The sequence below is a fragment of the Enhydra lutris genome, unplaced genomic scaffold (genome assembly GCF_002288905.1).
Source record: "Enhydra lutris kenyoni isolate GAN:26980312 unplaced genomic scaffold, ASM228890v2 scaffoldscaffold4, whole genome shotgun sequence".
In the NCBI taxonomy this organism is placed as follows: Eukaryota; Metazoa; Chordata; class Mammalia; order Carnivora; family Mustelidae; genus Enhydra; species Enhydra lutris.
Window position 1 is genome coordinate 13,291,009 of NW_019154088.1, and position 14,056 is coordinate 13,305,064.

The following is a 14,056-nucleotide window of genomic DNA, read 5'->3' on the forward strand; positions in this document are numbered from 1 at the left end:
GTGGGTTAACACTGAGCCACCCAGGTGCCCCCCAAGTATCTTTTCTGATCACAATAGTATGAAATCAGAAATTACCAACAGGAGGAAAACTGGAAAGTTCACTAATTCATGTGGTAGCATGACCAATGGGTCAAAGATGAAGTCAAAAGAGAAGTAAAAAAAATATTGAAAGAAATTAAAATGGAAACATAATGCATCAAAACTTATAGGATGGGGGCACCTGGGTGGCTCAGTGGGTTAAGCCTCTGCCTTCAGCTCAGGTCATGATCTCAGAGTCCTGGGATCGAGCCCCACATCGGGCTCTCTGCTCAGCAGGGAGCCTGCTTCCCCCCTCTCTCCGCCTGCTTCTCTGCTTGCTTGTGATCTCTCTGTTAAATAAATAAACAAAATATTAAAAAACAAACAAAAAACTTACAGGATGCAGCAAAAGCAATTCTAAGAGGGAAGTTTATAGTCATAAATGCCTACATTAAGAAAAGATCTTAAATAAATAGCCTAACTTCATGTGTCAAGGAACTAGAAAAAGAACAAATTAAACCCAAAGTTATCAGAAGGAAGGAGATAACAAAAATCAGAGCAGAAATAAATGAAATAGAGAATGGAAAAACAGTAGAAAAGATGAGCTGGTTTTGAAAAGATAAATAAAACCAGCAAATCTTTGAGTAGATTAACCAAGAAAAAGAGAGAAGACTCAAATAAACAAAATTATAAATGAAAAAGGAGATATTATAGCTGATACCACAGAAATACAAAGAATAATAAGAGACAGCTATAAAGAGTTATGCACTAACTAATTGGACAACCTAGTAGAAATGGATAAATTCTTAGAAATATACAACCTACTAAGTCTGAATCATGAAGAAACACAAAATTGGAGTAGACCAATAACAAGTAAGAAGACTGACTCAGTAATCAAAAACCTTCCCACAAAGAAAAGCTCTTTGGAATGGATAGTTTCACTGGTGAATTCTACACAACATTTAAAGAATTGATGCCAAAAATTTTTAAAGGAAACACTCCCAAACCCATTTTATGAGGCCTGTATTATGCCGATTCTAAAGCTGGATAAGAACACTACACAAAATGAGAATGCACTTCTGTCAATGAACGCTGAGGAATATATGGAATGTACACCTGAAACTAACATAAAACTGTATGTCAACTACACTGGAATTAAAATTTTAAGTTAAAAAAGGTTTAAAAATCCTAAAAAAAAAAGAACATTACATGAAATGAAAACTATAGGCCAATATCCCCGGTGAATATATAGACACAAAATTTCTCAACAAAATACTAACAAACTGAATTCAAGAGCACATTAAAAGGATCATATACCATGATCAAGTGGAATTTATCCCTGGATACAAGAAAGGTTCAACGCATGTAAATCAATAAATAAGACACACCGCCTTCACAGAACGAAAGACAATAATCATATGATTGCGTCAATAGGTGCAGAAAAAGAATTTGGCAAAATTTAACATCTTTTCATGATAAAACACTCAACAAATTGGAAATAGAAGGAACATAAGTTACTCAGCCATGAGAAAGAAGAAAATTCTGCCATTTGTGACATCATTCATGTCAGAATGCTTAAGGGCATTCTGCTGAGTGAAATAAGTAAGAAAAAGAAAGACAAATATTGTAGGACCTCACTTATATGTGGAATCTAAAAAATTGAACTCACAGAAACAGAGTAGAATGGGGTTGCCAGAGGCTGTGCAGTGGGAGTGATGAGGGGATAGTGGTCAAAGGGTACAACTTTCAGTTATAAAATGAATATGTTCTGGGGATCTAATTAATGTACAGCATGGTGACTACAATTAACAATACAATTTGTGTACCTGAAAGTTGCCAAGAGAATAGAGCTTTATTATTCTCCCCACAACAATGACAAACTGGTAATTATGTGAGCTGAAGGATGGTACTAACCCTATTGCAGTAAATATCTCCCAATATATCCGTGTATCATATCATCACATTGTTCACTTTAAACTTACACAATGTTATATGTCAATTATATCTCCACAAAAGTAAAAAACAAAAACAAAAACAACAAAAAACATTACCACACATTTATTATCTTATAGTTCTGGAGGTCAGAAGTCTGAAATCTGTTTCAGTGGGCCAAAATCAAGGTATCTGCAAGGCCACACACCCTCTCAAGGCACAGTAAAAAAAAAAACCTGTTTCCTTGTCTTTTCCAGCATCGAGAGCTGGGTTCTTTGGTGACACCTTCCTCCATCTTGAAAGCCAGCAGTGTAGCGTTTTGCTTTAGGCATCACATTGCCTTCTTCTGTACTAACATATTCCTTTGATCCCCTCTTATAAGGACACTTTTGGTTACCTTTAGGATCCACCAAGTCCATCTAGGATAATTTCCCCATCTCAAGATCCTTAACTTAATTACACCTGTGAAGTCCCTCTTGCCACATAAGGTAACACACATACATACAGGTTCCAGGAATTAACACCTGGATATCTTTGGGGGCCGTTATTTAGCCTGCCACACTGGCATAAAGAAAATGCTTAAGAAACATTAACTATTATTATTACTGGGCTAAGTACATCAACTGTACCACCTCATTTAATCCTCATTACAACCCTGTGAGGTGGAGACTATATCCCTATCTTACAGAAAAGAGGTATGAAAGCTTTAATAGTTGCCTAAAATCAGATGGCAAGTGGAATTCCAACTCAAGAGACGAAAACCCAGAGCCCATGCCCTTGGCCACGATCACAGTCTGGCTTTGGGGAGCACACCTAATATTCTCCCCTTACTGTAATGGTGAAGGGCCATCCTGCTTTTCTATTTCAGTCATTTGAATGGATACATCTTGTCTTGTCTTGTCTTTTCTTTTCTCTTCTTTTCTTTTTTTAGATTTTATTTATTTATTTGACTGAGAGAGAGAGGGAGAAAGCAGGCACAAGCAGGAGGAGGGGCAGAGGGAGAGGGAGAAGCAGACTCCCCGCTGAGCAAGGAGCCCAATGTGGGGTTCAATCCCAGGATCAAGACCTGAGCTGCAGGCAGACACTTAACCAACTGAGCCACCCAGGTGTCCCTGCATGTTTTCTTGAAGAGACGTCCTTCTCCACTGACTAGACTCTCTTTCAGAATAGGGAGTCTGTCATGCACTTTCCCTTGTGCCTGGTGCTCTGTACATACTGAAAATGAAATCAATGTTGTTGATTTAACTGTCAAAGCTAGAGACCATAAAGACAATTAAATGCAAACAATACTGATCAAACAGAAGAAAACCCACAACCTTATTTTTTTATTTATTTTTTTAAAAGAATTTATTTATTCATTTGACAAAGAGAGATCACAAGTAGGCAGAGAGGCAGGCAGAGAGAGAGAGAGAGGAGGAAGCAGGCTCCCTGCCTAGCAGAGAGCCTGATGTGGGACTCGATCCCAGGACCCTGAGATCATGACCTGAGCCGAAGGCAGAGGCTTAACCCACTGAGCCACCCAGGCGCCCCCACAACCTTATTTTGCCAACCCTTAGAGGCTGACATAGTGAGAAGGGTGAACTGAAACAGAGAAGTTTAGTTTTACCTTCTAAAGGTCAGCAAGTCTATTGGTCTGGGACATGCAGAGATTAGAACTACTTTTTGGGAAAACATCTCATTTTGTTCCATAAAGAATAAATACGGTTTTGTTAATGCAGTATGTTCTAGTCATCCTGGCACGTTGGGACTGTGGTTAAACTCAGTATACTCTGGGATGGGTAGGAAATGGGCAACATTCAACAGGAGAAAGTCAAATCAGCAAATAAACTATGAAAAAAGAGGTATCTACAAGGTCAAAGTGTTAAGCATTCTGGGTGACGGTGGAGAAAAGCAGTGTGAAGGAAAAGCGATAAAAGTATGTGATGAAGGTGGGGGACCTGATGGCTCCATCAGTTGAGGATTGAGCGTTTGACTCTCAGTGTGGTGATACTGAGCCCCAGCCTCTCCCCCATGTTCAGGCTCTGAGGCCAGTGCTGAGTCTGCTTTTCCCTCTACCTCACCCCCTGCTCCCCCATAAATAAATAAATATTTTTTAAAAGGTTCATGATGAAGGCACGCATTTCTGAAAGATAATAAAACATGATGAAAGAGAAGAAGAAAAGAAAGGCTTAGAATTTGGCAAGGAGAAGGGGAGGCAGTTTAAGATTGTCTCTAAAATATGAGAGAAAGGGGGCGCCTGGGTGGCTCGGTGGGTTAAAGCCTCTGCTTTTGGCTCAAGTCATGATTCAATGGTCCTGGGATTGAGTCCCACATTGGGCTCTCTGCTCAGCTGGGAGGCTGCTTCCCTTCCTCTCTCTCTGCCTGCCTCTCTGCCTACTTGTGATCCCTGTCAAATAAATAAATAAATAAAATTTAAAAAAAAAAGAAAGAAAATAACAGAGAGAGGAAAAGAAGGAGCAATAGTGAAATATTAGGAAGAAATGAAATGTGAGCCAGAAGACCTCAGTAAGGTGGAATAAAACAAAATCATCCCCACCCCCAGAAAAATGAAAGCAAAACTGGAAGTATCACAAAGGCACAGAGGACAGAATTGAGAAAAGTAAACAAAATGAAATGGAAAGGGACAAATTTAAAAGGAATAAAGAGAAAGTGACAGATATGGAAGATAGGCAAAAGAGATCCAATATTTGCATAATGGATTTCCTGATGAAGATAGCCAAAATAATGGAATAGAAAATAATTTCAATACGTGATTTGAGAGAATTTTCCAAAAATAAAATAATAATGTGGGGAAAAAATATGTGCTAGCAGAAGGGGTTTTTGGTTTCCAGAACCATCCTGGAGAGACGGTTCTCTCACCTAAGGCTGTGAGGAGCCAGTCCCCACTAACATCTGTGGAGGCATCCGGCCACGGAAGCAGGGTGGCATCAGCAATTGTGAACATCCAGCACACCCCCTCTCCCATCCCGTGGTTTCATGCTCACTGTGCAATCTTCCTAGTGACATTTTGATTTCCACCCAGATTTGTTCACAGGAAAGGGAGATGAACAATTGCATATCTGCTCAATCCCCTTAGTGCTGTATGAGTGGAAATCTAAAACTCCTTAGATGTTGGCCACCTTAATTCCCTGAGTTAGGGCCTTGGAGATGCTAGTAAGGATACTCTGTTACTTATTGTAGTTACTATTTTTTTATTAACATGACATCCCATGTTAATACCATTTCCCTGTAAAGATGCCTTTCTCGTTCTACTCAGGCTCTACACCTATGTTGCCATCCCCCCACTCCTATTTTGCACCCCCTCCATCCCACCTTACCTCCATTGTGGAGATTGGATGCCCTCTTCAGTTTAATGGCAAACTTCTCTATCACAACTTTCATTTGCTCCCCAGCAATAGTTTTCTAGTGAATGTTCTTTATTTCTTTTCCTCTACCTTTCTTCCTTTTTTCCTGTTTTGTTTCCTTTATCGTGTTTGTACAGTTCCTATTCTGGAACTTCACTGATAAGTAATGAATTACATGAATTACTCCTGGACCAGTTATTTGTAGACATGACATTGTAGACATGCCATGAAGAGAAGAGGACAAAGCAGAGTTCTAGGCTAACAGGAATTTCCTTTATAACCCAGGTTGTTTATAAGAGCTCTTTTAGGGACCACTGGGTGGTTCAGTTGGTTAAGTGTCCCAACTCTTGATTTCAGCTCAGGTCATGATCTCAGTAAGATCGAGCTCTCTGCCGGGCTACGCGCTGATTCTCTCTCTCCCTCCCCCCACCCCACCCGTTCTCTCCCTCTCTCTCTCTTAAAAAAAATAATAAAAATAAAAATAAAAATAAAAAAGAGCTCTTTTTAGCTCCTACTTCTCCCAGCCATGGCATAGACAGGCTGTTTGCAACAGAGTCTGCCAGCTGCTCCCTATTGCCTCTTCCAAGTAAGACTTGTTAATGGCATTCCCTTTCCAATCCTATCTTCTCTGATTCTTAGAATCATACCAGTTCTGGGAGGTTCTATGCTCCCTATCCTTGCTACAAAAATGGACTTTTTGTACCTCAGAGGGAACTCCTGACCTTGGAGAAGTGTGATTTTCCAACTTTTCCCCTAGATATTCAGCTATTCCTGCCACATTTCTTCTTGTACTCCTGTATTTCAGTAATGTGAAACACTGGAAAACCTATGTACATCCCTGGATTGGGTTCCCTTGTTCACCATGGCCCTACCACATGGCTAACTAAAGATTTATTTTACTTATTTTTTATAAAGAGAGAGAGTGTGCAAAAGCACATGGGTGAGCAGGGGGAAAGGCAGATGGAGAGGGAGAGGATCTCAAGCCGTTCCCTGCTGTGAGCAGAGCCCCACCCAGGTGCAATCGCACTACCCTGGAGATCAGGACCTGAGCCAAAACCGAGAGCTGGCTGCTGCTCAGTGGCTGGGCTGCTAGGCTCCGTAACACACTGCTAACTTTTTTTTTTTTTTTAGATTTTATTATTTATTTGACAGACAGAGATCACAAGTAGGCAGAGAGAGAGAGAGAGAGAGGAGGAAGCAGGCTCTCTGCTGAGCAGAGAGCCCAATGTGGGGCTCGATCCCAGGAGGTTGGGATCATGACCCGAGAGGAAGGCAGAGGCTTTAACCCACTGAGCCACCCAGGCACACCACCACACTGCTAACTTTTAATGCTGGTCTCTTTTGCCTCTAGGACTCCATGCTTGTGTTGCTGGAATACACACTCTCTCTTCTTCATCTCCCTGGTGTGACTGTTTAAGCCTTTCAATTACAGCTTTTGTATCACTTCCTGGGGGCAATCTTCCCTTGCTTTCAAGCTGGACTGGGTTTTCCTGTTACACACTTTCATGGTATCCTTTCCTTTTTCTTCATAGCCCTTACCTTAATTATGGTAGAGTTAGACTTCTGTAGTCCTCTATTTAATGGCTTCCTCTTCTTGAATGGGATTGTTTCTGTCTTGCTCATTGTACCGCCAACATTTTATACCTGGCATGTCATGGATTACCTACTATGTATTTGCTAAATGGATATATGAATGATTCCAAATGAATATGGCTCCTGTTCCTGTCTTCATACCAAAATTCTTCACCATGATCACCCAGGACCTCCTTTTGGCTAAGTTCACTAGACACTTTTTGTTTCTATCTTGATCTCTCATCAGTATTCAACAGTTGGCTGTGTCCTTCTTAAAACATTGCCTTTTGCCAATATGATCTCCCTCATTCTCAGGATTCTTTGTTGGTTCCTCTTTCCTTTTCCTGGTCCCTCAATGTTGGATGCTGGAAGTTCAGACCTGAAGTGGGTCTTTTTTCATTCTATAGGTTGCAGGATTTCTTTTCCTTTATTGTCCACAGTTCTTGGTCATGCCACTTCAAAGAATAAAGAAGTAGACCTGAAGAAGAATGATAGGCAAAGCAAAGTTTACTGAGTGATGGTAAAGCAAAGTTTATTGGGCAATAGTACAAAGCTCCTGAAAAGGGAGGGGACCTGAGAGAGTCGCCAATTTGGCGTTTAAATCTAGGTGTTTTTAGGGACTCTTGGGTGTGGGCTGCTTTTAATCTGATTAACCCTCCACGTGTCTGTCACCCCATCAGGTTTTTGTTCAGGTGCTCATCTATCTATCAGGTAGTTGTTCACGTGGGATAGCGTAGAGGGTTCCTTCCAGGGTGGTGTTTCATAGCCCAGGGGCCAAGAGGGCAGTGGCTGCCACTATCCTAAGGCATGCCAGGCAGCTACTAGTCACCAGATCAAGCTCTTTGTTTAAATATCCCACTGGCTATTAAGCTGGCCCATAGGCCTGGGTTAGGACGCCCAGGGCCATTCCCTTCCTTTCTGTAAGACCCTTCCCTTCCTCCCAGTAGCAGACTTAAAGCTGGGGCACTGAATAAATACAGTCTAGATTAACAGCATGGGGGCTTTTTCCTTTTAAGGGTAGTTTTCCTCTTAGGACGGGGGCCCTTGTCCCTGCCTACCATTTATTACTATATACTCTCCCTATATTACCTCCCCCTCTCTTATTGCTTTAAATACAGTTTATATACCAATGATATCCAAATTTAGTCTAGATTTTCCAAACCAAGACTTTCTCAGACCCTCATATCCCTGGTTTATTTCTCTTGGATGTCTTACAGGCATCTCAAATGTGGCCTATCTTAAATTACCAGCCTGATTTTTCCCAAAATCTGTCCCTCCTCCCTCAGTACTGCCCATTATCAGATAATAGGACTCATCTATCCAGTAATCATGTCAGAAATCTGAGAGCGAACCTTCCAACTACCTTCTCCTCAACTCCTATAAACCAAAATAAATCGCAGGTCTACCCGCTTCACTCCATCTCCACCTCCAGCATTTAACCAAATCACCATCCTCAGCTAGCACGTAACAGTAACCTTTAACAGGTCCCCTTGCTTCCACTCGTTTGTGCCAGCAGCACTGCCACCACTAGCAGCAAGCACCTCTCTCCTCTGGATAGTTCTAGACTAAAACACTTGCTTTCCTTATTCTTTTCCTAAAGTTTTTTTTTTTTTTTTTTTAAAAACAGAGATAGATTCCTTCTTTCCTTCCTCCCTTCCTTCCTTTCCTTCTTTTCTTTCTTTCTTTCATTCTTTCTTTCAGATTTTTTATTTATTTGAGAGAGAGCATAAGCAGGGGGAGCGGCAGGCAAAGGGAGAGAGAGAAGCAGGGAGCCTGATGTGGGCTCAATCCCAGAACCCCGAGATCATGGCCTGAGCCCAAGGCAGACACTTAACCAACTGAGCCACCCAGGCAGCCGGAATCTGAAACAGACTGCACTGAGCGTGAAGCCCGATGCTGGGCTCATTCTCACCATCCTGAGATCACAATCTGAGCCAAAACCAAGAGTGAGGTGCTTAACCAACTGAGCCACCCAGGCTCCCTATTCTTTTCCTAACCTTCCTTGAACTTTGTTAATGGAGGTATGTTATTAGTTCCTTAGGAGGCCCATTAATCTCATTCACTGCATATGGAATATATTAATTTAATTTTCATTGGTAAGCTTATTTCCAAGGTTTACAAGATACACCACAGTTTCTTTTTTTTTTCTTTCTGTTTTCTTTCTTTTGTTTTGTTTTTCCTTTTTTGTTGTAAATAACCAGGCTGGAGTAACGTGAACAGTTGATGACCAAATGGCGAAATCAGGATTTTACAACTCTACTGACCTTTAGAAAACTAAGGCCCCCATGGCACACTTTACTTGTTAGTACACAGTGTTATCTACTCCTTAAGTAACCCAGTGTTTATGATAGGATACTGCCTGGACTAAAGTCTCCCTTTCTCTTGATATGTGACCCCAGGAGATATGCACCTGTGATTTAATTTTTAAATTCCAATAGGAAATTTATCACCAACTTGTAGTTGTATTCAGTGGAGAGTGCCTCAAAGTGCTGTGCTATATGGGAAAGTTAGGCAGAGACCCAGAGAAACTGGGCTGAACAGGGCACCCACAAAGGCAAAGCCAGCATTTTATCCTCTATTCAGTAAAATGCCTAAAAAAAATCTGTTCCTCGCCATCATGAATGCTGGCCTCTGTTAGGAAATTCTGTAGAAATGCCACACCAAATTGTTTAAATACTCTAATAACAACTTGCTTTTCTACTTTAAAAAAAAATGTCAGTTTCTTGGGGTGCCTGGGTGGCTCAGTGGGTTAAAGCCTCTGCCTTCAGCTCAGGTCATGATCCCAGGGTCATGGCTGTCTGCTCAGCAGGGAGCCTGCTTCCTCCTCTCTCTCTCTGCCTGCCTCTCTGCCTACTTGTGACCTGTCTGTCAAATAGATAAATTAAAAAAAAAAAATGTCAGTTTCTTAAGAATCCTTAACAACTCACCCTTTTATTTTTTCTTAAAAGGGCCTCAGTCATAAAATATATTTCTAAATTAGTCTTCTGCTTTTCCAAATCTCCTTACCCTTAGGCAACAACCCTCAAGACAGTTTCAAAGTGTTATTACTCATGAGAGAACACATACCTCTCCAGAGTGTGGCCATTCTATCATATTTTAGTGTCAAACCTCTGCTTTGGTTCTGGTGTTCTGTTTATTCAACTGAAAAGTCAGTGAGTGTCTACTTCAAGTGCCCCCCGCCTCAGCTCTTAAGCCATTCCTAGGCCTTTCTCCATCATCAGCTTCACCCACTGGAAAGCCATGCTTGGAAGACTGTGAAGAACTCAACAAGGCAAGGAGGGAAAGCTGAGTTTTAAGTTCAAGTGTATGAGTGAAGCCGGGTAACTCTGAGTGCGTCCATCTCTCCAACCAAAGCCTGCTCAGAAGCTGAGTGCAGGAGGTGCTGGTGGGACCTGCCAAGTATAATCTAGCCTTGTGGGATAGATCTCAAAGCAGTGAACATGACAGACTCTACAAGTCCCCTACAAAAATCTATCCCATTGCTTTGTCACACCTTACCCCTGCCCTGACATATACTTTCATTTTTGCCATGACTGAGGTTCCAGAGCTTGATCCATGTTTATCATCAAATCTTTTTTTTTTTTTTTAGCTCCTTCATTGTCCAAAACACTTTACCAAATTCTGTTTTTAAAAATGAGGCCTTGGGGGGCACCTGAGCGGCTCAGTGGGTTAAGCCTCTGCCTTCGGCTCAGGTCATGATCTCAGGGTTGAGATCGAGCCCCACGTTGGGCTCTCTGCTTGGCAGGGAGCCTGCTTCCCCCATTCTCTCTCTCTGCCTGCCTCTCTGCCTACTTGTGCTCTTTCTCTCTCTCTCTGTCAAATAAATAAATAAAATCTTAAAAAAAAAAAAAGAAATGAGGCCTTGGGGAACCTGGGTAGCTCAATGGGTTGAGTCTCTGCCTTTGGCTCAGGTCATGATCTCCAGGTCCTGGGATTAAGCCCCGCATCAGGCTCTCTGCTCAGCAGGGAGCCTGCTTCCCCTCTCTCTCTGCCTGCTTCTCTGCCTGCTTGTGATCTCTCTCTCTCTGTCAAATAAATAAAATAAAATCTTTTTAAAAAATAAATAAAAATAAAAACAAGGCCTTGGCGAGGGTTCTAGAGAAAAAGAAAATTGGTGAAGATGTAGAGAAAAAAGAACCTTCATGCACAGTTGGTGGGAATACAAGCTGGTGAGGCCACTGAGGTAAACAGTATGGAGGTTCTGCAAAAAATTAAAAAGAGAATAATCAAATGATCTAGAAATTCCACCACTGGGTATTTATCCAAAGGGAAAAAACAACCCACTAATTTGGAAAGATATATACATCCCTATGTTTACTGCAGCATTATTTACAATAACCGTGATATGGAGCCAGCTCAAGTGTCCATCCATACATGACTGAAGAAGTGGTATATATTTATAATGGAATATTACTCAGCCATGAAAAAGAGGTTTTTTTTTGTTTTTTTTTGTTTTTTGCCATTTACAGCAACATGGATGGACCTAGAAGGTGTAATGCTAAGTGGAAGAGGTCAGATAAAGACAAATATCATGATCTTACTCATATGTGGAATTCAATAAACAAAACAATGAAAAAAGATACAATAACAACAAAACACTTTTTTAAAAAAGATTTTATTTATTTATTATTTATTTATTTGACAGAGACAGAGATCACAAGTAGGCAGAGAGGCAGGCAGAGAGAGGAGGAAGCAGGCTCCCTGCTGAGTGGGGCTCGATCCCAGGACCCTGGGATCATGACCTGAGCTGAAGGCATAGGCTTTAACCCACTGAGCCACCCAAGGGCTCCAACAAAACACTCTTGAAGTCAGACACTTTACCGACTAAGCCACCCAGTCACCCCAAAATATCTAAAATCTTTTAGAAACTGACTATATCAACTGTTGGTGAGGATTTGGAAAAACTGGAACTCTCAGCTCCAGCCACACAGTTGCTGGGAATGTAAAATGGTACAATCACTTTGGAAAACAGTTTAGAAGTTCCTCCAATGGCTCAATGTAGAGTAACAATGACCCAACAACCCAGAAAAAAGGAAAGCCTATGTCCGTATCAAAGCTTGCTCATGAATGTTCATAGCAACCATATTCGTAATAGTAAAAAACCCAAGTCTCCATCAACACGTATATGAAAAACACATTATAGTACATCCACACCAAGAAACGATACTCAGCAGTAAAAAAGAATGAACATATTGATATACTGATAAAAAGGAATGAACATATTGCTGTATGTTACAACTTGGATGAATCTCAAAACAACTGTGGTAAGTGAAAAGAAGCCAGACTAAAATAAATACCCACGTTTTATACCATTTATATAAAATTTTAGAAAATGCAAACTAATCTGTAGAGAAGAAAGAAAAGCAATGGTGCTTTGGATAGGGAGATGATTTTTTTTAAAGATTTTATTTATTTATTTGACAGAGACAGAGAGAGATCATAAGTAGGCAGAGAGGCAGGTGGAGAGAGTGGGGAGCAGGCTCACTGCTGAGCAGAGAGCCTGATGCAGGGCTCGATCCCAGGACCCTGAGATCATGACCTGAGCCGAAGGCAGAGGCTTAACCCACTGAGCCACCCAGGCACCCCGGGGAGATGATTTTTGAGGGGTACAGATATGCTCATTGTCTTAAATATGATGATAGCTTCATGATGTACACACATATCAAAACTTATCGTAGTGTGTACTTTAAATATTGGCTGTTTACTGTATGCCAATTATACTTCAATAAAGCTGTTTAAAAATGGAAAGTAAGACATTTATTAGATTAAGGAAAAAGAAGGAAAGAAAAAAAAAAAAAGAAATGAGGCCTTGCCCTCAGTAGCCTTCCAGAGCATTTGGGGAAAGGATGGCTACAGGTGAAAGTACAGATGTGACCTACTTGTGGGTCATGCACTGAGTGCCACAGGGAGATATCTTCAAGGGCTGGGCACTGGGGCAAGTCTCCTGGAGGAGATAAAATGATCCAGCGGTATGTCTGGGCCTATGGAGAGGCCGTAGGGAATGAAATCCTTAACATTGTTCTCAAAGGAGGGAAAAGTGTTTATGGACTTGGGCCTGTCCTGAGGGAAGCTCTCCCCTTGGAGTACAACTTCACTCCTGAGGAAAGAGAGGCTTGAATGAAGAATGTAGGCAGAAATCCCACTTTCATTATAAGAAGCAGAGCCAGCTGCTCTGAGAGAAAGGGTTTGCAGATTCCATTTCATAGCTTTTTTACTCTGATGCATCAATCCCATGGGATGGTACTCCAATTCACTGACTCTTACTAGTACCAGGCGCTTGGCGGGATGCTGAGGACACTGGGAGAACTTGCGTGTTGTTTCTCCGTGTATAGACCGAGCCCTACCTGCAGCCTCAGCATTCCAATGCTACTACAAATACAGACCACCCCCCCCCAGGCCTCACCGTAGGTAAGACCTAGACTTACCCTATCAGAATATCAGTGCTGGTCCCGAGACTCTGCTCCCCTTTGCAGAAACCCCCCCTCCTTCTGCAGCTCAAGTCCGAGGACATTGGTCTGGTGGCTGCTGCCTCTGCAGGCTACCTGCAGTGCAGCCATGTTCCCTTGGATTGGAGGCGGACAGAAACACCATAGCCCGCAGGTGGCTGCGGCGTCCGGGGTTCCCCCCTGCTCCCCAGGACCCTCCGCAGTCCTCTCCCAACCTTCCCCCAGCCCCCTCCCGAACCCCCTAAGGGCAAACGGCTGAGCGTCGCAGGGAGGCCCCGCCCCCCTCCCACACTAGCCCTGCCCTGGTTGTCAGGGGCGAGGAAGCCCCGCCCTGGGCCGGGCGTGAGCCTTTTCTGACAAGCGGGGCCTTCTGGCTCTAACACTCAACCCTCGCGGGGCTGCCATCAGAACCGTCACACGTCCCGGCCTGGCAGGGAGAAAACGACATGGCGGCGGCCACGCCCGAGAACCTCTCTCTGGTGGTGCACGGACCCGGAGACCTGCGCCTGGTAAAACGGGAAGGGGGAAGGGAAACCTAGCCCGACCCTGCCCTGCTGGCCTCCGGACTCAGCCGCGGTCCCAGCTCGCCAGTTCCAGCCTGGCGATGGCCCTCACCTCCGTGTCCCGGCCACCCGGATCAGAGCTGGTTACCATGTTGGGGGGAGGGGGCTGTTGGGTGTAAGGTGCTAAGAGGAAGGTTCTTGTCGCGTGCCTCCCCGGAACCCAGCCCCGTGGCCGGCACGT

At 42.8% G+C, this 14,056-nt stretch overlaps 1 protein-coding gene across 3 annotated transcripts in view; it reads left to right on the forward strand.

The window, feature by feature from the left end:
* The first annotated feature begins 13,631 nt into the window (after window positions 1–13,631).
* The window catches only part of LOC111140660 (sorbitol dehydrogenase), a 31,726-nt gene continuing 31,301 nt past the window's right edge, over window positions 13,632–14,056 (forward strand). Inside the window, exon 1 of one of the 3 annotated variants that reach the window (XM_022492863.1) lies at window positions 13,632–13,821. In XM_022492863.1, the coding sequence (XP_022348571.1) occupies window positions 13,759–13,821 (63 nt within the window). In that variant the 5' untranslated portion in view covers window positions 13,632–13,758. The remainder of the gene's footprint in view (window positions 13,822–14,056) is intronic. The other 2 variants (XM_022492865.1, XM_022492864.1) reach the window with 2 other exon arrangements.